This window comes from Papio anubis, chromosome 3, assembly GCF_008728515.1.
Source record: "Papio anubis isolate 15944 chromosome 3, Panubis1.0, whole genome shotgun sequence".
Lineage (NCBI taxonomy): Eukaryota > Metazoa > Chordata > Mammalia > Primates > Cercopithecidae > Papio > Papio anubis.
In genome coordinates this window covers 94204414-94227896 of record NC_044978.1, presented here as the reverse complement: position 1 = coordinate 94227896, position 23483 = coordinate 94204414, and the positions used below count along the sequence as shown (strand labels likewise).

Sequence of the window (23483 nt, the reverse complement as noted above, 5' to 3'; positions counted from 1 at the left end):
ACTGGGTCCCCATACCTCTCACCTGGTGAGGGTATCAGGTTGAATTCTTCCCTGTATGTGCCTCACAGCGACTACGTGCTGAGTATGGCTGTCATCGTGTGATATGGCTTCGAAACTGCATGTGTCCTATCCTTTTGTCAAGTGGAAAAAAATGAACCTTTTCTCGGAAGCATCACCTCTATTCTGAGTTCAGTCGCTCCTCCCAAACCCTCCACCATCGACAGATCTTCATGTTATGAAACCTCTCGGGGTTAAGCACATTCAGTTCATAAATAGAGTGTTTTTAGAGGAGACTCCGTATCTGCTCAAATTGCAGTAATGAGAGTTCATAGGAATAGGAGCACAGTTTTTGACTTCCCATTATCTGCTCAGTGCATTCCCTCTTTTCAGGGATAAAATAGACCATTCTCCGCTTGACTCGGGGCTAATCTTAAGGCCAGATATTTTCTGTACATTTCTAGTCCCTGTAGTCTCTCCTGAAACCTCAGCCTCTTTTAACTTCTTACCCCTTATTGCCCTGGCTCACTCTGTCCCATTGATTGAATGGCTATAGATTGTTCACAGGGGCCATTCTTGTTTACCAGTATAAAAGAAAATGTTAGTCCTGTGAAGATTCTGGAAACATTTTAGCAGTTTTTCTCCCCTCCCCGCTTGTATAGATTGTTCACAGGGGCCATTCCTGTTTACCAGTATAAAAGAAAATGTTAGTCCTGTGAAGATTCTGGAAACATTTTAGCAGTTTGCATATACCTCCCGCTTGCTGTGCGTTGTTCCACAGGGCCATTCCTGTTTACCAGTATAAAAGAAATTAGTCCTGTGAAGATTCTGGAAACATTTTAGCAGTTTTTCTCCCCTCCCCGCTGAGCGCTTGGTTGTTGTGTAACCAGTCCTCTAGACTTAGCAAATTGGCCGCTATGACTCTGGAATGCAAGTTAATTAAATTGTGCTTGTGTTTAGTTTTCATAAAGGTTGTTCCCAGCCCAGCCTGCCCGTTAGGTTTGAATCTATGTGAAGCTGTTATATGCAATCCTGGTAACTAGGGATACTGAGAGAGATTTTATGTAGTGGTGCTGTGAAGGGCAAGCAGTAGTAGAAAAGTGGAAGAGCCTGGGAGAAAGAATCCAGAGACCTCTGTGTTCCACCAGCATGTAAATCATTTAATAGGATACAAACGATTAAACAGTGAAAACCAACGTTCCTGAAGCAATTGACTTCCTTTTCTATTTATGAGCCAAAGAGAAGTTAGTGTTAAATAATTCTGTCCCTAGATGTTGTTGTATTAATGTCTGTGTGTGTTGATCACTTGAGACCACTTTCTCCTCCAGTTATCCGGGTTGTTTCAAAGAACCCAGGTGCCCCTACCTTCCAAGTCTAAGTAGGTATGCTATATCTGTAAAGTTGGGGGTTAGGACCTCGGCTTAATTGCAGGTTAACCCTGTAAGCAACAGGCGTTTTTCAGTAGTTTGAGATGGCCATCTTTCAGAGGTGAGTTGTACACTTTCCAGCCTTAGTAAACAGGACATACTGGGCCTTACTTGATTTGGTGCCCGGCACTTTATGTCCATTACTGATTAGTATACTCAGAGACAATCCCAAAGTAGGTGGGATTCAGATAAGGAAACTGAAGCTCAGAAAAGTAATTTGCCAAAGCAGCACAGATAGTGTAAATTTAAATACAAATCTCTGCTTTTCTACAAGGTTACCTTTATTTTGTTTTCTCAGGTCATGATTGTGAATAGTTTCTTTTCTGGTCTGTAGATTCAGTATTAGTGTGGACATTAGGGTGTTTATGAACTCATTTCCTCACCATTAACTTTTTTCTCTTAATTATGGTAGTATTCAGAATGGAAGTTATCTGATTATTCTGGGGCAGTTTAAGCACGAAGGGCCAGATGTTCGGAAGTAGCTCAGTTTTGCCAATTCTACCTTGACCTGATGAACATGTGCTGTCACTACCAGCTGCTTCATGGGAGCTGGTGGGTGGGGTTTGTGTGGTGGTGAAGGGAATGGAGAGTATAGGAGAGGCTCCAGCAGAGTGCTGACGTAGGGCTTCAGAATCTTGGCATCCAATCGGAAGATAGTTGAGGTCCTACAGTACCAATATCCTGACGATCAGGGGATTTCTAAAAGTGCTAACGCTGAGAAATACCTAATGTAGATGACAGGTTGATGGGTACAGCACACCATCATGGCATGTGTGTACCTATGTAACAAACCTGCACGTTCTGCACGTGTATCCCAGAACTTAAAGTATAATAATAATTAAAACAAGAATGCTGATGCTTTGAAATAGTTAAGTTATAGTAATCAACAATAGAGAGTAGGTAGAAAGTGATGCAATACATTCTTCATGGGATTGGAAGTGAATTTTTAGACATTAGGATAGAACTGTAATCTGTTTTTGAAAGATATTTTTCAAAGTTCTTTTCACATAAATTTGAAACAAGTATTTTTTTTCTATTTCTGGTTATCAGGGTACATAATATTGTAAAGTCACAGGCAATTTATTTTAGCTTTTAAATAGCCAGTACATAAAATGGACTAAAAGAAACTGTGATTAAAAATAAATTTGGTTAGAGTTGAAATGAAGTCCACAAATTGTTAACTTGTAAAATGAAATTCGTTCAATTTGTACAGTATAGCCCAACAAATAAGAAAAATACCATGGGATGGCTCTTCAAACTGATTATTTTTCTTTGTTTATTTTTGTCCTAAGTCTGTCCATAAACGTTGTGACTGAGTTATGCATTTAAAAAAGGTCTAGAAAAAAATGTTAATGTATATAGCTTTTCAGATACTACCATATGAATGCAAGAGACTATTTTCTTTCCAAATAAAATATATCTCCTTTATTTCTCTTAGATTTATATGCAATTATTTAACTCTTTTATAGAAGCCATCCTGTATTTGTTTAAAATTTGTCAAAGGTAGTTTATATGTTGTTCCATTGTTATCACTTCATGATTCATAGTGACTAAATGCCAAATGTCACTTCAGACAGCCTTATAATTGGGGAAAAATCTCAAAAATAAAGTATTATTAAACACAATTTTTTTTTAAGAAACTAAGTGTTTATTTCCTAAAGCAAATTCAGAAGGTAGCACCTTCCAAGAAACCTAAATAAGAAATTATCTTTGAATTTAGAAACATCTGTGTGACTCATCGAGAGGTGGGTAATAAGCACAAAGTTTAAAAATTGTCCATGTTCTTTAGAAATCTGAAGTTATGTTACTGCACTTCTGTTCAGGAAATGATAAATAACACAATCATGAGGTACATCTTGTTTTCCAACGATTTTAAAAAAATGCTTCCGGGTCATATTTAGGACTTTTCCCTTCCTTCCTTCCTTCCTTCCTTCCTTCCTTCCTTCCTTCCTTCCTTCCTTCCTTCCTTCCTTCCTTCCTTTCTTCCTTCCTTCCTTTCTTCCTTCCTTCCTTCCGCTCTTCCTTCCTTCCTTCCTTTCTTCCTTCCTTCCAGCATTGAAATGTAATTAAGATTCTTTAGATTTCTGCTTGGCAGTCTGTTTCTAGCAGTCTCTGATCATAAAGCTTGGCTTCCTGCTTTTTACTCTGCCTTTAAAAAAAACTTTCTACTTTGTTTAATTAGACTTAAAATCTACTGGGTAGGATTTTTTACTGTGATTGTACTTGAAATGTTGAATGATGACATTGGAATGTTTTCTAAACTCTATTTACATTCTCTCTCCTATCAGAGTGCCACCAGTTACAGATCTATTCTGTTGTTTCTTGACAATGTTTTAGAAAATATTATAATGACTAATTTTTTTTTTTATAGAGTAATAGCTCTTCCATCATCATGCTGTTAGGCAGGCAATAAGTATACTTAGCTCTTATTTTTAGGAATTTAAGCTGAAGGCCAGATGGCAAAGTTTTCATTGAATCAAAGCATAGCTTTATTTCAAAGGAAAAAAAATGAACCAATGAGTTGACTTAAGTTCAGGAGTTGTTTGGGATTTTCTCTGAACATTTGTTTGACAGAGACAGTTTCTCACTAATTAAAAGATAAATAAAAGACATCAAGGAATGTTGAATAAAAGAGTTTTGTTGTGAAGGGACTGATTTTGCCTTGTCTTTGCAGCAAGGTGAAACCTACAGCCCATAAAAGAAGATATCACCATGACATTGCCTTTTTAGGATATTGACGTTAAGAGCTCCTTAAGAGCATTTTTTCAGCAGGCATTTACCAACCACCTGTCATATGCTACTTTTCAACAAAAATGTGTAAGTTAAAAGGTACTAATGGAGACCTTTGCATTCTTTGTAATGAAGGAAACATCAGTACAATAGCACAATCTACTAAGAACACAACAACAATAAAAAGTGTGTTTTCATCTCTACAGCCTCTGGAAAGGGAAAGCAACATTGAGGAGGGAAGGATTGAGAAGAGATTGTGTCGGGTCACTCTGATTGGGTGGCATGGAGAGAAATGTCTGGAGGGTGGAGGAGGAAGCAGGGAGATGTAGGAGACATACCCTAAGGCTTTGGCATTCCCATTATATAGCAGAGACCAGTGCTCACATGCTTGTAGAAGAGGCTGGACCTCCAAAAGGAATGGCTGTATGGGGCATCCAGGAAAGCTGGACCCGAGGGACCATGGCCCTGTACCCTGGCTTGGCACAGACACAATGGCACGTTCTGTCTAGCAGTCACTTAAGGACTTAGAGGCCATGAGCCTGTGGCAGTTCTCTGAGGAATGAAAGCTAGAGGTCCTTCCTTTGTTCTTCCAGGTTCCATGTAAGCCCCTTGGATCCTTGTACCATCCTAAGGAGGGAGAGACCCCTGCAAAATGTGCCTGAAAGATCTTTCTCATCAGCTTTTTGAGTGGGGAAGTATGAATTTATTTTATTTAAGAAAATAATGTGGCTTTTCTTGTACCCTGGTGTAACAGCATTGAATCCACACACTGTACACCTTCAAGCAGGGCTATTCTGAGTTCAATTTGAGGGTCTAGGTGTCATGTTTTACTCTGAGTCTTCATGTTCTATACCTTTCCTGAGTCCCCCTCTTCCCCTAAAAGTCACTCATTCTATGTTTCATAGAACAAGTCTAAGTATAATAAAAGCTAATGATAACATAAAGCTAAACAGTCTGCAATTACATTTGGAACTAAGTATTCAACTGAACACAAAATCTTAAGGGTGAAGGAGTTTTTAAACTTGTTTTTGACTACAAAAGCCCATTTTTAAAGAAAATTTTCCATGGACTCAAATGTATAAAGCAGCCAACAGTAGAGCTCTTTGGTTGAAATGGAGTAGGAAATTGAATATACCCCTTTAATCCATGATGTGGCCCCAAAGCCCCTTTCCTTGCTAACCTTGAGTTCTTCTAAAACGTACAATTTTAACCCAAAGTATGGGTAGTGTGGGTGTCAGGGATGGAATGTTAGACACATCATCACAGGCCAGTGGGGAAGATTATTTTCCGTAGGAGGGCCATTTGTTGTCCTACTAAGAGCAGATGCCACTCATAAGCCAGATGTGTCTGCGGGCTTGAATGAGCATCCCACTATAACATAGAGGGATTTTTATACTGCATCAGTAGTTTATTCTCCTAGCAATGAAAATAATAAAGTTGTAAATATTCATTGCCATTGAGAGCCAAGAAATAGGAACAATCATTTAGTCATGCTCCATAGATACCTCCTATTTTCGGTCTTCATTTATTTATCCAACAGATATCTAACTTGCACCTATAATGTGTCAGTTCTATTCTAGACTCAGGGTACAGCAGTAAGAAAACCTGACAAAATGCCTTTCTTCAAGGAAATTACATTCTAGAAGGGAGAGGGAGACAATCAGCAAACATAAATCTTCTGTGAATATAAATTATGTGAGCTGTAATAAAACAGTTTTTTGTTTTTTAAAGAAGACTGCAATTCTGATGGTCTTGGGCATTGGCACTATTAGAAGTGGTTAGTGTAGTGCCTGCCTTACATTTAATAGATGTCTAAGAAAAGAGTGAGAAGGATTGCTTAGCTTGGAAGACAGATACTTCTTCTGAGGAAGCCACATTTAATGATGGGATTAGAGGGACAGAGAGACATAGATTGAGTTAATTTTTAGATTGTAAGTATATTCTTGATATGGATGATACTCTGTTTTCAAAAGAAAGTTTGAAATTTCTCAAGCTCCTAGATATTCAAGGATGGTCATTGTTGATTTGACCTGAGACAACCTATAGTCAGAAGTTAGTACGGTCAGTCATATATTGCCTAACGATGGGTATACATTCTAAGAAGTGTGTTGGTAGGCGATTTCGTCATGTGCGAACATCAGAGTGTACTTACACAAACCTAGATTTAGAACATACTACACGTCCAGGCTGTGCAGTCTAGCCTATGGCTCTTAGGCTGCAAACCTGTACAGTATGTTACTGTACTGAATACTCTAGGCAGTTGTAACACAATAAGCATTTGTGTATCTAAACATATCTGCACATAGAAAAGGTACAGTAAAAATTTGGTACTGTAATCCTATGGGGCCACTGTTGTATATGTAGTCCATTGTTAAGAAAAATGTTGTTAGATGGTACATGACTTGTACATCCAGCATCCACTCATGTCGCAGTACCTCCACAGCTACTCGATAAATAGACTCCCAGCTGCTATCCCTACTTCTTCCCTTGTACCCCTAGAGTCTATTTCCAACACAGTAGAGCAATCCTTTAAGAATTTCAGTCAGATTATGCCACTCTTTACCGAAAACCATGTAATGACTCTTGTGTTAAAGTTACGAAGTCCTTACAAAGGCCTGCAGAGCCCTGTGTGTTTGGACCTTCCCTCCTGCTCGGCCTCATTCTTGTGCTTGGTCCCTGCTCATGCTGCTGTAGCCACACAGGTCTTTTGGCTGATCCTGACACCTGCCGGGCAGACTCTTGCCCAAGGAACTTGCACTAGCTCTTCCTTGAATCTTCCTGAGACTCCCTTGCCTCTTTCAAGTTGTTGCTCAAATGTCAGCTTGGAGTGAGGCCTGCCCTGGTACCCTAATTGATATTGGGTGCCAATATTAACAATATTAATATTATTACCCCACTCATATACCCTATATCTGCCTTACCCTGCAGTACTCTCTTCTTCATAGCACTTATTAACATCTTGTGTGATATATAAGAATTTTAAAATTGTATTTATTGATATAGCTTGTCATTCTAGAGTATAAGCTTCCCAAGGCAAGGGAGCTATTCTGTATTCAATAATACATAATACAGAATAGTATTAATTGTTCTATAATAATTAATTATTATAGAATATATAGAATAATAGTTATTCTGTAATAATACGGAATGCTAAATAAATGAGTGCGTAAATCAGAGGGAAACACAAGCCTTGCAGATGGAGGAAGGCGTGTGTTATACCTCCAATTCCTCAGGAAATAACTTAAAATATGTCATTAGATATTGCTGTTTTCCAAAGGGTCTTCTCTATACTGTGCTTCTAATGGATACTCAGCCACCTTTTCAAATTTATCTCTCCCTCAGCACAGTGCCCAGTGGCACCAGCTCCTCTTCCTCCTCATGGGAATTCTCACTGTTCTTATTTTTTATTTTTATTTATTTATTTCTTTATTTTGAGACAGAGTCTCCCTCTGTCATCTGGGCTGGAGCGCAGTGGCATGATCTCGGCTCACTGCAACCTCCGCCTCCGAAGTTCAAGTGATTGATTCTCCTGCCTCGCCTCCTGAGGAGCTGAGATAACAGGTACATGTCTCTATGCCCAGCTAATTTTTGTATTTTTATTAGAGATGGGATTTCACCATGTTGGCCAGGCTGGCCTCGAACCCCTGACCTCAGACAATCTGCCCGCCTCAGCCTCCCAAAGTGCTGGGATTACAGATATGTGGCACTGCACCCTGCCCTTCACTCCTTTTGTACTCAGAGCTTCCAGACCCTCATCCATACCTACCGAAATATCTTAATTTCAGCCAAATGAAGGGCCTTCCACCTAATATGACTCACCTCCTCAGAAGGCAGGGTAAAGTCCATGTTGGGCTGGTTGAACACACTCGTAGATTTTCTCTCTCCTCTCTCACCTCTTGTCTTTTACCCCAATCGTTTTACCAATCTGTTGTGCCCAAAGATACAGTGCTCTCCCCAAGAAGTATTCTTGTATCAGCAGCTGAAAGATTACATTCAGTCTTTTTCATCGAATGACATAACCTTGTAAAAGGTAAGGGCAATAGTGGTTTATAGTACTTGATTTCGAGCAGCATGGAGAACGCAGCGCTGACAGGCTCTTAGCACAGGCCCACGTGATGTGCAGAGCTGGGTCAGCTTTCTCCTCCGAGGGGGAGTTGAAGCTGAGCTTTTGACTTTCAGCAAGGGCTCAAAGACAGGGCAAGTAAGAGCAACATACAGTCAGTGGCAGGCTGGTGAGTAATTTTTGAAAAGGACTCTAAAAGTTAACAATCAGAATAATGACAGCATTTGCCAATAATATTGATACACAGACAGAGAGAGCCTAGGAAGCTGAAAGCAGTTGCAGAAAATCTCAGGGTGATTTCAGGCTAGGGATTATTATTTTAGCAGTCCGTTGTCAGAGACAAGAATACTGAAAAGAGCTGATCATCCTTTGGGTATGTATTCTTCAAGATCCGTGTCATTCTGAAGTCCACGGGATCCATAATTGTCCCTATCATCTGGACATGTAAACTAGCTTTTTAGGCCATATAACTTTATGTACTGCTATTTTTGCAGCAGTATTAATTAACTGTCACATGTGTAGTGGAAGTCAGCTTTCGCAGTGAAGTATCTTTACTTGGTAAAATTATCTTCATCAGATGATGATCAGTAGAATATATGCTCTATTTGGGGATTTTGTTTGTTTGTTTTCTTCACTGCTATATTACCAGAGGCTAGAATAGTACTTTGTACATTGTAGACACTCAGAAAAAATATATATTCAATCAATGAATGAATGTTCCAGTTATCAATCTGTCATTGATTTAAATTCCAACATACACCTCTTAGAATTATAGATGATGTTAGTGGAAATAGTTTCAAGATTGTATAGCATGACTTCTCAGGAAATCTCCCTTTATCATCCTAAGGGGCCACTCAAAAGCCTGTTGGAAAATGATTGTTATAAGACAGTGATATTTATGGTAGAAAAATCTCTACAGAAACCTGATAAAAGCTCTTTCAGGGTGTTCCAAAAAAGTAGAACTGACTTGGAATGTCATCTCATCTGGATCCAATTCATTGCAAGACAGACATTTGTCTTTTGTTTAGAGAGAAAAATAAAGACAATGTTGAAGTTTTACTCAAATCTAGTGCCCTTAAACTGGCCGAGTATCAGCCAACTACACTATTGCACAAGCACCAGGAACAAGGAAGTGGGTGTGGCATGGAGGATTGGGCCTGGATCCTAGCTTGGGATTTGGGGTGTTTTTCATCTTCCCCTAATTATATGGCTTTGATCCATTTCAATGTCGACCACATGACACTTCATTTCCTTCATCTGTAAACTACCAAACAAAATATGTTTGGAGTACTTTATTAATTGAACATTTTATACAAGTGGAAATTCTGAATACAGGTTAAGAAGAAGTGAAACAGAAAGATTATACAAAAATTATTCTAGTTTTATAAAAGTAATATTAACTACCAAAACTGTGAACTTTCAAAGAAAGAACAAGAATAAAGTAACAATTTATGATAACCTAAAACCAAAGACAGCCACACTTCCAGATAAGGAACCACACAAAAGAAGTCAGTTTCTGCTGAATCAGCCAAGACAGGGGACATCAATAATCAAAACAGTGCAAGCTGTGCTGGGTTTTAAATTTGATCCAGATTTGAGATGACCTTATGCAAGAAATGGCTTTACTGGAGTCAAATATGTAGGGCCTTAAAATCTAGAGGTTAGGAGCTATTGAATGTTGAGCTTTCAGCTCCATTTCCTGAGGAATCATCGGAGCCATAGGTGGGGAATGCAATAATAATTCTTGTGAGGCATTGCAGCTGCTAAAATGCAGACATATGGAATTTTTGCACTCTCTAGTATAATACAGAAACAATCTCACAATAGGATAAACACTTCTTTCAAACTTTCTCTTAACCCTAGAGAGAGGATATTGTACAGACTGGATGGGTAAAATCTTAGTATTTTGGTTTTTCATTTTAGGTCTGGTTTTCTACGAATCATTTAGGAGTCTGTATTTGTAGCTATAGGAGTGCACTCCTGTGCAGACACCATACTAAACATGTTGAATATTTTGGCAGTTGAAATCCATAGATGTAATTTGTATTGATACTGAAATTATGGACTATAATGGAAAATTGGGCTTTTGTTGTTGATATTGTGAAAATGTTACATGAAGTAGCATCATAAGAAACTTACCAGATCAACTAATGCATAATGTTCAATGAGTTGAAATGCTGATTTCCTTGATAGTATTGGGAAATAATTCGTTAATTTTGTTTTTTTCTGCTTTATGGCAATATATTCTTCTATTAGGGATTTAGGTAAGTTTTTCCATTGAATCGAGAACCTCCTGAGTGCCAGCCACTGGCTGGGTCCCAGGAACATGGGTTGGAAATATATTAATCGAGAACCTCCTGAGTGCCAACCATTCCGCTGGGTCCTAGGAACATGATGGGAACTATGACAGACATGGGCTTTACTGACTGGAGCTTTCAGCCTGTACTTTTCTCTGTTTCTATTGCTGAGTTAAAATGTTCCATATTCCTGGATTCCCTGTAACTAGTCAACAAGGTTCATCTTATCAAGGAATACATACTGCAGGGAATGGTGGCAGTGACCAGGCAACTCACCACACAGCCGACACACACACACACACACACACACACACACACACACACACACGCACAAAAGCTTTGGTGGAAGGGGAGAGAGAGACAGGAGATTTTTGAAGGTTCTACTTAACTTTTCTTATCTGAAACTGGAGCTCATAAAAAAGTTACTTTTTTCTCAGCTAAAAAGATAAAACATCATCATTGTAAGAACATTTGTAAAATACAGAATACAATACAGTAAAAAGTAAAGTTACTTTAATCCTAATACCGAAGATAATATACCTCTCCCCATGCCAAACTGTATTTTGTTTTCTAGGACCAGTTGGTGTTTTCTCATCTCAAGTAGCTTGAACTTTGTCCTAGGGCATTAAGTATTTTCTAAAATGTAGTTTTCAATGGCTGTAATAGTATTTCTCATTACGGTGGTATCAAAATTTATTTAACTAGCCGCTTAATATTGCACAGTGGTTATTTCATAGTTTCCTCATTTTAAACAATGATGGTTTGAACATTATTAAACATAAAACACATATTCATAATGATTTCCTTTTTATGAAGTCTGGGAAATAAGATGATTGCTGAGTTAAAGATTATGCACACTTAAAAGACATTTGATGCACATTACCAAATATTTTCTATCTTAACATCCACTTGGTTGAGCTGATTTATCCTTTTATTAATGATCTTCCTGAAAAATTTTCTATCTTTTTGTCTTAAATTTATTGTCTACTGTAATTCTGAAGCAGTGGAGTATTTATTGCATTTTGAAAAGAAAAAGAACACCAAAATTTTAAAAGCACAAATATAAAAATGTAACTGTGTTAAGTAAAAAGAAATGAAAATATTATTAGTGAATGCCATTTCCTATCCCTTATGCGAAAATAGAAGCTGACATTTTAACTGGCATTTTCATTAAGGTAAGTAAATACGTTTCAAATACAGGGCACCCGGTCTCTATGCTATGTTCAAACACACATCCATTTACTGACTCTGTTTTTACTGGAACTTTCTCTGTGACACATAGAGTAGCTTTTAAGAGAGGTAGAGTTTTTAAATGTTGTTCAATTAGTAGCACTGTACTTTGACATAATTTTCAATTATTTAGAAAAATACACCCATTGGGTATTCTCCCCACATAAATTGTGCAATTGATGAAGCTACCCTCTTACTCTCTGAACATGGATGCCTCACTCTGCAAGCCCACCAGTGAACTATCTCCTGCTTTCCTCATACAAGCAAGCACTCTCTGTATGATTTCCAGGTAATTTTCCAGTTAATGTGCTAGGATGCCAAAGAAAAATTGGTGACAATAAAACTGAGGGAATTTGGAAACAAATCTGTTGAACAGCAAAAGAAGATTTTCTATGTATTTATCTTTTGTAATCTTAAAATTTTTTAAAAAATCTTATTCTGACATTATTTCCTGCCCTTTTTTTTTTAGTGCTCTGTGGAGGGGGTGAGAGCTTTCTGTGTGCCAGTGGAATCTGCATCCCCAGGAAACTGCAATGTAATGGCTACAACGACTGTGACGACTGGAGTGACGAGGCTCATTGCAGTATGTGACAAGCTGTTTGGGGTTTGTCTGAGTGGACAGGGATTCTCAAATCCTGACCATCATTGGCATTTGCATAGACTGTTTTTGGTTTGCCTTTCTAAAGTGAGCAAACATGTTTATCTTCCCCCAGAATGACAGCAGCATGTTTGCACACCTTTCAAAGGCATGGTTTATTAGGAACTCAACAGGTAGACGCTGCATTGGAACAGATGAGGGATTGCAGCATTTTTGCACACAGTGGTTTAAATTGGGAGAAGGCTTTGGTTTATTTTGTTTGGGTGAGAATTTTCATTTTTGTTTATGAGTATGAAGGTCAATGTTTTTTAAAAAAAGGATATTTTTATGACAATGTTTTCACCCTAATGATTTTTAACTGTCATGACACAGTAAATACAAAGCCTCTTGTTTTGTTTTTTTTGTTTCTTTTTTTGAGACGGAGTCTAGCTCTGTCACCCAGGCTGGAGTGCAGTGGTCGGATCTCAGCTCACGTTTTTTTTTTTTTTTTTTTAATGCTTCTTCTAAACCTGGAGATAGTCAATGGCACTAACTGTTTAAAATCCACTAATCAGTAGATTCCGCCTTATGTGTCCTCAATTTATTCCCCGTTGATTGGTCATTTTGACTTACTTGGCCAGCGGTTTGTCCAATACAGATTCAGATTTCAAGTTGTTTTGCAGTTACAAACTGGAAAGAAGGGGAAAACAATCCTGAAGAAGTACATTGTAGTAAACAAAGCTGGTGTCCTATTTGTTCACCCCTAGTATGTTAAAAAAAGAAAATAATTACACTATGTAATCTGCATTCAAAACAGAACTATATGCAATTAGAACACTGTATGCAAGTGTTCTAATTGTTCTTTAAGGGTTATATAAACAGCCACAGTTAGTATGGCAAGAGCTGTGTTTCACTCCTCATGGGAATTGCCAAGGTGTTGTAAGTGCTTGAGAATACTGATCTTAATAGAAAAATTCTTTTGGTCTGTTTGCCAAACGGACCAACTCATCTTTCCTCTGATGGGCTAGGATGGACGCTCCTTTGTCCTGTTGAATGGCAGAACTACTGAATGGCAGTTTATCATGGTAACATTTCAGGTCAGTGTTTCCCAAACTGGTGTTCCATATGGTATCTGAGTCTGGAATAATGCTTGAAAAAAAAAAAACTTTGGGAAATACTCTCTATCAGATCTACTTCTTAGAGGGTTAGAATACACATTTGTATAGCAGAGGTTCTGAGAAATCCTGCAGTTTAAAAAAAAATATGTTTGCCTAACTTTGTATTTCATCAGAATTATTCTCGCATGTGAATCCTCACCTTTATTTGTTCATTTATTCATGCATTTTTTATTCTGCCTAATATCTAGTATCCCGTGGAACTTTAGTTATGCCACGCATATTTCAGGAAACGTTCTTTTCAGTAAGACATTTGTGTTTTACAACTTGGAATTTTCAAAACAACGCATGGCACACAATTTTACATAAAAACCATTTTTATAGGCTGTATATTTACACTGGGAAGTGCTGCTGTGGGCTTAGCAGAAGATACTGTGCAAAGCAGCCAAAATAGGGATCTTTAAATAATTCAACGTAATTATATCCAATTTATGGGATTTGGTAGAATCTCTAGCTATTCTCCCATTGTGGCCCATGTTACGACATTGTTCAAATTCTGCATGTGCCTGTATCTCCTGTGGTGGGCCAACTATGGTTTTATCATATGTTCCTCAATTGTACTGAGCATTGCACTCCGAACCCTGTAAGTGATTTCTGCTGCATTTGTTAAAATTAAATTTGAAGGAGTTAATTTTCCTAGTCAACAATGTGTTACTGTTCTGCAAGGCATTTACCAATGTCCAAGGGGCTGAAACATTTATTAAGGAAAATAGATATGGCCCTTTCCCATGAACATACCACAAAAATGATCTGTTTGGTCCATTGAGGAAATACATCCCTTCAGAAAACTTCTGTATGAAAACACAGGCATCGAAGGCTTCATATGCAATTGTTTTTGACCTTACAAGGACATCTGCTTTTGAGCTTTAAGGTTAAGTGCTTGTGGTGTTTCAGCATGAGTGTTTATGGAGGGTGCCATACTCCTGTTGTCACTACCCTGTGGTGAAGGAATAGTATAAGTCTGAATTAGGCCTTGGATGTGAATCAGAGTGTGAATGCAACCCATAGATACTCACGAGAGGAGAAGGAGGTTTTGCTGTGTGTTCTCAATGAGGAGCAGAAGAAAATGCCTACTTCCTAGGGTTCTCGCAGGTAGGCAAGAAAGAGGACTGCCAGAGGAGATTATGCTTCTATGGATTAGATGCAAAAATGATCTCTACTAAGCACTTGCCTGCTTTTATAAAACATGGGTCATATTAGGTGGCCTGTGTAGTTCATTGAGTTGTTAATTTCCTTTTTAGTCAGGTTCAAAGGAAAGGAGAGAAGAAACTTATTATTTGTGAGTTACCTAATAAACTATGCTAGAAGCGTTTACCTACATGCTTCGATTTAATTATCAGCAGAGGAAGTGTTATCTACCCCCTTTGTACAGGTGCAGAGACAGAGCTTAGGGCAATGAATAAATTTGCCCATGGTTCGCTAAATGCGAAACCCAGTCTTACATGGTTCAAAATCTAATGCTTTTTCTTTCCCCTGGTCTGCCTTTGACTTGTCCTTGTCCATAAAAAAGTTCAGATTTAGTGAGATTATACTCTGATCATTTATATTGCAGGAAAATGTTTTAACTGATTTTGATGTGTTACAGCTTTCAGAGGTAATCGTTTATTAAAGAGCACTCCAGGTATCTGTGACTACTTACTGACTTTCTCCCCTAACTGGTTTTGTCTTGTCAATCTCTTCTTAAGTATTTGTTGAATGAAAAGATTTCCAAACACTGAAACAATTTTAATGGTGTAGCAGAAAAATTTTCAAAAATCAGGAAAATTTTAGAAATGTCTATCTCTGTGGCTTTAGGCAGGCCATTTCTGTAACCCTGGCTTTTGGTATCATCATGGATGGCTGCATGCTGGCCTCCCCAGGAAGCCCCACCTGCAGAGATTTTGATTCAGTTTGTCTGCAGTGGGGACCAGGCAGCAGTACTTTTGTAACGCTCTCCAGGTAATTCTAACAGACAGCCAGACTTGGAAGCACTGGGCTAGAAGGTGCTTGATGTCTCTTTTGTTGTTAAGATTCTATAATCTTTTGAGTCTATAACAAGCTCCTAGAATAGTGCCTGGGACATAGCAAGTGCTTAGTAGATGAATACTTCTTAATTTTAAATTGGAAACTCAAGTTGTCACAGTGAAATAGCTGCCACAAAGTTCACACACTTTATGACACATAAAAACCACCATCAAATATTTTTCAAAATCGTTTTCTGTGAATTTTGTGTAAAATTGGTTGACTTATTTTTGAGGATGGTGGTTATCTAATTGTACACTGAGTGTAATACGGTGTAGTAATGACTACTGTAAGTTCTTGAGTCAGGCTGCTAAGGTTTCGAGCTTACCATTTCCTGCCTCTGATAACTTAGGCAAGTTACTCAACCTCTCTGTGCCTCAGTTTCTTCTGTAGTACAATGGAAACAATAAATAGTGAATATCTCTCAAATTGTTCAGAATAATGATTCACTGAATGTAAAGCATATAGACCAATGTCTTGCATGCAGTAAGTCTCAAAGAGCACTGGGATTTGTGGTCATGACTGTTGTCACTGTTGTTATCTTATTGTTCCTCCACTCCCACCCAGCACCTCTTGTTACTAGGTGCAGAGAATGACCACTGGAAGTCATGGGGACAGCTGATGATGTCAGCTGATGCATGTAAGGGAGACAGAAACACTAAAATATGCACAACAATTTTAAAAGCAGCACCACGTGAAGCTATTTTTGAATGGAGGCAGCATAAACAGCACAACATAAAAATTATATTCCAAATGATGTTTGAATCATCAAAATGACTGTATCTATAATAATCTTTCTACTAAGATGTAGCTGCAAGTAAATGCTAGAAATAGTTTCATCAAAATTAGAAAAAAATCTCACTCTATGCTAATGGAAGAAGTATTAAATGTTTGGAAATTTTACTTTTTGTATAGTGGCAATCTGATTATACTGAATCAATCAAACTATTGAATATTCTTTAATTCCTCCTATGTGTGAATCATGGTTTAGCTACCTAGTAAATGGAAAGATACTGTTAAGACATGGTTTCTTTCTTTATGAGGCTTTTAGTCTAATCACGGAACTAACATATATACATAGAAACTATTAAATACGCTTTAAAAAAAAATTTTTTTTTGAGATGGAGTCTCGCTGTGTCACCCAGGCTGGGGTGCAGAGGTGTGATCTTGGTTCTCTGCAGCCTCCACTACCCAAGCTCAAGCAATTCTCCAGCCTCAGTCTTCTGAGTAACTGGAACTACAGGCGTGAGCCACCACGCCAGGCCTAATTTTTGTGTTTTTTGTAGAAACAAGATTTTGCCATGTTGCCCAGGCTGGTTGTGAACTCCTGAACTCAAAGTGATCGGCCCACCTCGGCCTCCCAAAGTGCTAGGATTACTGGCGTGAGCCACTGTGCCCAGCCTAAATATGGTATTTTAAAACAATATAACACACACAATATCACAAAGTCAAAAAAAAATTGATGTAAACAAGCAAACAAAAAAAAACTTGCAGCAGGGAGTCCTTCTAGTAAAAAGAGTAGGATAACTAGAAGCTGGATTGCATAGAGAGCTGATGGAAAAGATGGGATTAAAGTGAGGCTTTGCACTCAGGTGGTGTTTGTATACTGTGCAACATGATTTTCAACTCTCTAGGTGACATTTTACAATGCATGGAGACTTTTTTTTATTGTCACAACTGTGGGAGTGGAGGGAGGTGTTACTGGCATCTAGTGGGTAGAGGCCAGAGATGCTGCTAAACAAACTGCACTGCACAGGGCAGCCCCCAACAACAAAGAATTACCCAGTCCAAAATGTCAATGATACTGCCATGGAGAAACCCTTCTCTAGAGCTGGAAGCCAATAGTAGAAAGAACTCAGAGAGTCAAGAAGCCTGGTGCTTCTCGTGGCTCTGCTGTAAATGAGCTGAGCAGCAGTGGACAGACCATGTAACTCCTCTGGTCATTTCAGAATGAGAGGGTTGGATGAAATAACCTCTGGTTCTTTCCATATTTAATCTTCTGTGGGTGGAAACTGAGCATCCGTACTTGCATCTTGAGTTGAGGCAACACATTCATGTTTATAGTCATAGAGACCGTACAGTTGAGAGAAGCCCTTGAGAAAAAGGCTTTCTGTGTGTTAGTTTTCTGCTTTAATTTAATGATAATTTTGAGAGACAAGAATTAATAGTGTGCCATATAAGATGTCAAACTGAAGTCAATATGAACATGCACGAATTTCAGAAGAAACATTTTGTATCAAGCTCTCCTTAAGAAAAAAAAAGCTGTATCTAGAAAAACATCTACCTTAGGTCATGCAAAATTATGCTTGTTATTGAGCAAGAAAATCACAGCAAGCACTTTTGCAAATTTTGATTTGCTGGCCCCAAATTGTGCTGACAACACCTCTTTCCAGGCCAAATAAACATTTATTTCAATAAAAGGAGACACTGTGATCTTTGCTATTTGCTATGTATTTCTGGCTTTGCAGTGCCTCTGGTTAAGGTTTTGCGTGTTTACTAATCACACAGACCTTAGGGAAGTAACAGATTACAGATTGTTTTCCAAATGCAGCTCATTTTGTATCTCACTTCTAAAAATGGTTTCTAACCAAGCAAGTTGTAACAGTAGAAAGTTGAATCCGCACCAGGGGGAACAATGAGGATTTTTAAAAATTCCTGAGTCCTCTCCATTTATGAAGTAATTTAATAAATAAGGACATCAATTTTTAAAATATCTCTAATGCAGTGTTTTAGTATGAATTACCAGGGGTCCTAGAATGGGTCTCATAGAAGACAAAGAAACTTTTGGAATTTTTGATGTGTTCTTAGGTTAATCAGATTCTGAAAGGGATATTTCATTCCCCAGTTGTCCTGCCATCAAAAAAAGTGAGTGTACTGCTTACAAATAAGTTAACTTGTAGGGTTTAAAATGTGCTGAAACACTGTTCCCCACCCTCTGGGCGAATGCATGCATGTACTTTGCACTGATGGTCAAGTTGAGAAGCCTTATTTCTCTGGCTATTGCTGATTCTAGCATGTTGACTCAAAACTTCCCACAAGGGTAATTTAGATTAAGACAAAAAAATAAAAAATAAAAAAGATCTTTTAGAATTTCACAAGGTAATGTATATATCTTGATGCACAAATTCCCCAGGTCTGTCCTGTGGGCAGGAGAACCAATGTCATAACCTTTCCACTCAGCTGTCACATGTGTGATAGCCTCATTCAGCAGCGGGGTTCAGGGTGGGGAAATAGCGCCCTCTGCTGAATGGGATAAAATACCATTGTCAAAGTGATAGCTAGGACTTCTTAGTTCTTATATTTTCCCTTATGGTGGCTGTCCTTATTTGAAAATTATTCAGGCTGGGGGAAGTGAAAAATAAAAAGTACTTACAAAGTTCTGTATGCGTGTAAGTGTGGACTTATATGTATATATGCGTGTGTGTGTCTGTGCACATACACACCTTCCAAATGAAGACACTGAACAGGTGATTTCTAAGGCCCATTCCATTCCTAAAATGGTGTGATTCTAAAAACTTTAAGAAGTTTTTTTTTTAGAAGAGTGCCTTTTTGAAACAGAAATTTATGATTCATGTATATGTGAGTGTCATATTTTGGCATACCTAATGTTTAAACTGATCAATGCCAAAGGCTTTGCATAATGAATCGTCATCTAGTGTAAGATGTTTACAGTAAAGTGGTGGCTGCTACTGGTTGTATGAGATGCAGGCTTCTGCTTGAGGAGAAGCAATCAGCTGGAATTCAGGAGATTGAACCATTGACTACTTGATTTCTGGCCTTCATCAGCCAAGTAGACTGATCTTCAAATTTTTTTTTTTCCTCTTTCCTTTGTTTTTGCTATTTTCTCTGTTTGAAGTATGCTAAACTTTTCATTACATCCACCCTGCTGAAATTCTGCCCATTTTCTGTATTCCTTCTCCAGCCTTAAGCAAGCTGTTTTGTACTTAATTTACTTTAAATAAGGGAAATAAAAATATATTTAAGAAATCTAGTTTCTGTGAAATGCAGATTTCTTTACATATATTGATTTTAAACATTTTTACAGCTTTACTGAGGTATAATTTACATCTTATAAATTTCATCTATTGATTTTTGTAAACTTATAGAGTTATGCGACCAACCTCACAATACAGTCTAGAATGTTTGCATCTCTCACAAAATTTCTCTCCCACACATTTGTAGTGGAATCAAGTCTAATCCCTCAGCTACTGTAACTACTTCTCAGACTTCTGTTTATATAAATTTGTTTTTTTCTGGGAATTCCATAAACGAGTCATATAATATGTAATTTTTGTATCTGATTTCTTTCACATAGCATAACTTTTTGGGGTTCATCCATACTGTCACATATATTGGTAGTTTCATCCTTTTAATCACTGAGTAGTATTTCACTGCATATTACATTTTGTTTGTCCATTCCAGTTAGAGAGCACTTGGATTTTTTTCCCAGTTTTTGGCTTATGAATAATGCTGCTATGAACATCTATATATAAATCTTCGTGTGGATATATGTTTAATTTATCTTGGGTAGATTCCTAAGAGTGGAATTCACAAATTAATTGTATGGTAAGGTTGCAGTTACCTTCATTAGAAACTGCCAGTTTTCCAAGGTGGCATTATTTTATAGTCTCACCAGAGATCCATGAGATTCATTTTCTCAAAATCCTTGCCAATGCTTGCTATTGTCCATCTTTTCCATTGTAGCCATTTTAAGGGATGTGTAGTTATATCTTCTTGTAGTTTTAATTTGCCTTAGCTTATTTTTTTTTCTTTTGTTTTGCCCTGCCCTCTCACCCCCCACTGCCTTTGTTTAATGACTAATAATGTTAAGCACCTTTTCATGTGTTTTTATGTCTTTCATGAAGACTTTCTATTCAAGTCTTTTGACCATTTGTAATTGAATTATTTTTCATCTTATTATTGAATGTAAGAGTTCTTTAGAGACTCCAGATATCCAAATTTCTTTATCATATATATATATAATTTGTAAATATTTTTCTAGCATTATCCCAATACCATTTTTTGAAAAGAACATTCTCTTTCCATCGAATTGCCTTACACACACTGTTTCATTAAACTCTCCTCTTTCAAACCCTGTTAAGTGGCTGATTTTGTCCCAGTTTCATAGATCAGTTCACAGACTCCCAGACTTGAATTAACAATAACACACTAAAAGTCCCACAGCTAGTAGATGGCAGAACCAGGATAGGAGTTCTGGTTTACTGAAGGATAAGACTGTTTTCTTATTAAAATCAGGAAACCATTTCCCCTGAACGTTGTTCATTTCAACATTAAACTATGAGCGTGCTGAGATTACATAGCGCTTCTCATCTTGCCACCGTAGTCTTCGGACAGTACTTGTTTATTTGAGGATTACATTATGAAACACTCAATAGGCTTAAGCAGTAATGTTTATGTGAAAGGAAATAACAACTCTATAATCTAAATGACTTATTTTATTTGTTATGTTTATGCTTACTACTGACAAACCTAGACTTTCAACTCTAAAGAAAACATAAGAGTTACTAAAGTCTATTCTGCATGAACAGGAACTTCATTAGGAATGATGGTGAATTGAGAATGCCTTTTCTCATCTTTAACAATTAAGGATCATTCAGGTGACATAAAATGGAAGTCAGAGAAACACATCAGAAAGTGATACAATCACTTGGCTTGGGAGCCACTTGTTTAAATGGCCTTGAACAGATTGTTGTATCTCTGTGTGCCACCTTCTCACCTGTAAAACAATAGGTATGGGCCAGGTTACCATTAGGGTGTCCCTTCCATGACTGGCTTTTGTTAAATATTGTACTACAGTAGCATTCTATATGGCTCTGATGACACATTGGTGGCTTCTTTTATTTGCAGACTGCAGTGAGAATCTGTTTCACTGTCACACAGGCAAGTGCCTTAATTACAGCCTTGTGTGTGATGGATATGATGACTGTGGGGATTTGAGCGATGAGCAAAACTGTGGTAAGTAGCATTGTTTCCCCAAAGGTTTTAATTTAAAAATCACAGAAATTTTTGACCAGAAACTTATAGTTCATTATGTGTTAACATGATTAGCAGTTAAAATTACAAAATAATTGGTTTCTTGTGTTTTAGAAGGAAGAAGTTTGTTCAATCACTGTCCTCAGTAATGTCTTACATGTAAATGTAATACATAAATAATCATATTAAGAAAATGTTTAAGAAGTGGAATGGGAAGACTGGTAAAGGTTGTTAATGCATTAATAGTTTTTTTCCTCTCCTCAAATGTGTTCTGTTTCTCCTCTGGTTAGAGCCAGTGGCTTATGTTAGATTTTGGCCTTTTGAGCAAACTTTGAGGGTAGATATGTTGTCTGTGCCTGATTCCCTTAGTACATGTGACCGAAGTCCCCTCCTCTATTTAATCCCCAAATAGTACAAGGACCACCTATGCAGCAGCTACCCAGCGTTAGGATGATGCATTTGTTTTGTGTACACATGCTGATCTTATCTTTTAAAGAATAAACTCACTTTTAAAAGAGTCATGTTCAATTCTGAATGCCATCTCATGAATTAAAATCAGCAAAATTCCTCTTGCTCATTTACCTTTTTGGCTTTGTGACTAGGTTCAGAATTTTTAGGTAGCATATTATTGAGTGACGCAGGAACTTTGCAACATGAACAAAAGGGCAAACGGGGATGAGGATACACCCTGGACAAATGATATGAGACAATGTCCAGCATTAGAAAGCATCAAAATGAATGTTTGGAAAGGATCAGGGATGTGGTCAGAGGAAGGCATTAGAATCATGACTGTTAGGAATAACCCCATTCTAGGAAACCTGGTGGTTTCTAGGGGCACCATCTCGCAGCCACTTGCTGTATCTGTAAAAATATTTTAAAACGTGTGTGTACAAACCATTCCTGTGTGACTAGATAGATGTGGATTATTGTTTTTTCTGATATTTTATTTTTATTTTATTTTGATTAATAATAGTTGTACGTATTTATTGAATACAGCATGATATTTTAATACATGTATACAATATGTAATGATCATATCAGGGTAATTAGCATATCCATCACCTCAAACATTTATCATTTCTTTGTATTAGGAGCATTCAAAATCTTCTTATTTAGCTATTTGAAAATATGCAATAAATTATCATTAACTATAGTCACCATCTAGTGCTATAAAAACCTACAACCTGTTCCTCCTATCTAGCTGTAATTTTGTGTCAGTTAAGCAATCTCTCTCTTTTTGCGATGGAGTCTTGCTCCATCACCCAGACTGGAGTGCAGTGGTGCTATCTCGGCTCACTGCAACCTCCGCCTCCTGGGTTCAAGTGATTCTGCTGCCTCAGCCTCCTGAGTAGCTGGGACTACATGTGCGTGCCACCACGCCCGGCTAATTTTTGTATTTTTAGTAGAGAATGGGTTTCATCATGTTGGTCAGGCTGGTCTCTAACTCCTGAGCTCGTGATTCGCTTGCCTTGGCCTCCCAAAGTGCTGGGATTACAGACATGAGCCACTGCACCTGGCGGCAATCTCTCTTTACCCCTCCTCCTCCATACCCTTATGGCCTCTAGTAACCACTGTTCTACTCTCCATTTCTATGAGATCAACTCTGCATATGAGTGAGGGCACACGGTATTTCTGTTTCTATGCCTGACTTATTTCACTTAACATAATGTCCTCCAGGCTCATCCATGTTGCTACAAATAACAGGATTTTATTCTTTTGCCATGGCTGAATAGTATTCCATTGTGTAGATGTACCATATTTTCTTCTCCACTCATTTTTTGATGGCACAAATTGATTCCATATCATGGTTATTGTGAGTAGTGCTGCAATGAACATGGGGTTGCAGGTGTCTGTTTGATATACTGATTTCCTTTCCTTTGGATATATGCCCAGGAGTGGGATTGCTGGGTCATATGGAAGTTCTATTTGTAGTTTTCTCAAGAACCTCCATACTGTTTTCCATAATGACTGTACTAATTTACATTCAGATGT

The 23483-nt window shown here is 37.8% G+C and overlaps 1 protein-coding gene across 2 annotated transcripts in view; it reads left to right on the top strand.

Annotated features, from left to right (window-relative positions):
* CORIN (corin, serine peptidase) overlaps positions 1-23483 on the top strand; it is a 279582-nt gene that overhangs the window by 159232 nt on the left and 96867 nt on the right. For both annotated transcript variants that reach the window (XM_021938640.2, XM_021938639.2), the window contains exons 6-7: positions 12214-12327; positions 21366-21473. In XM_021938640.2, coding sequence (XP_021794332.2) covers positions 12214-12327; positions 21366-21473 — 222 coding nt within the window. The remainder of the gene's footprint in view (positions 1-12213; positions 12328-21365; positions 21474-23483) is intronic.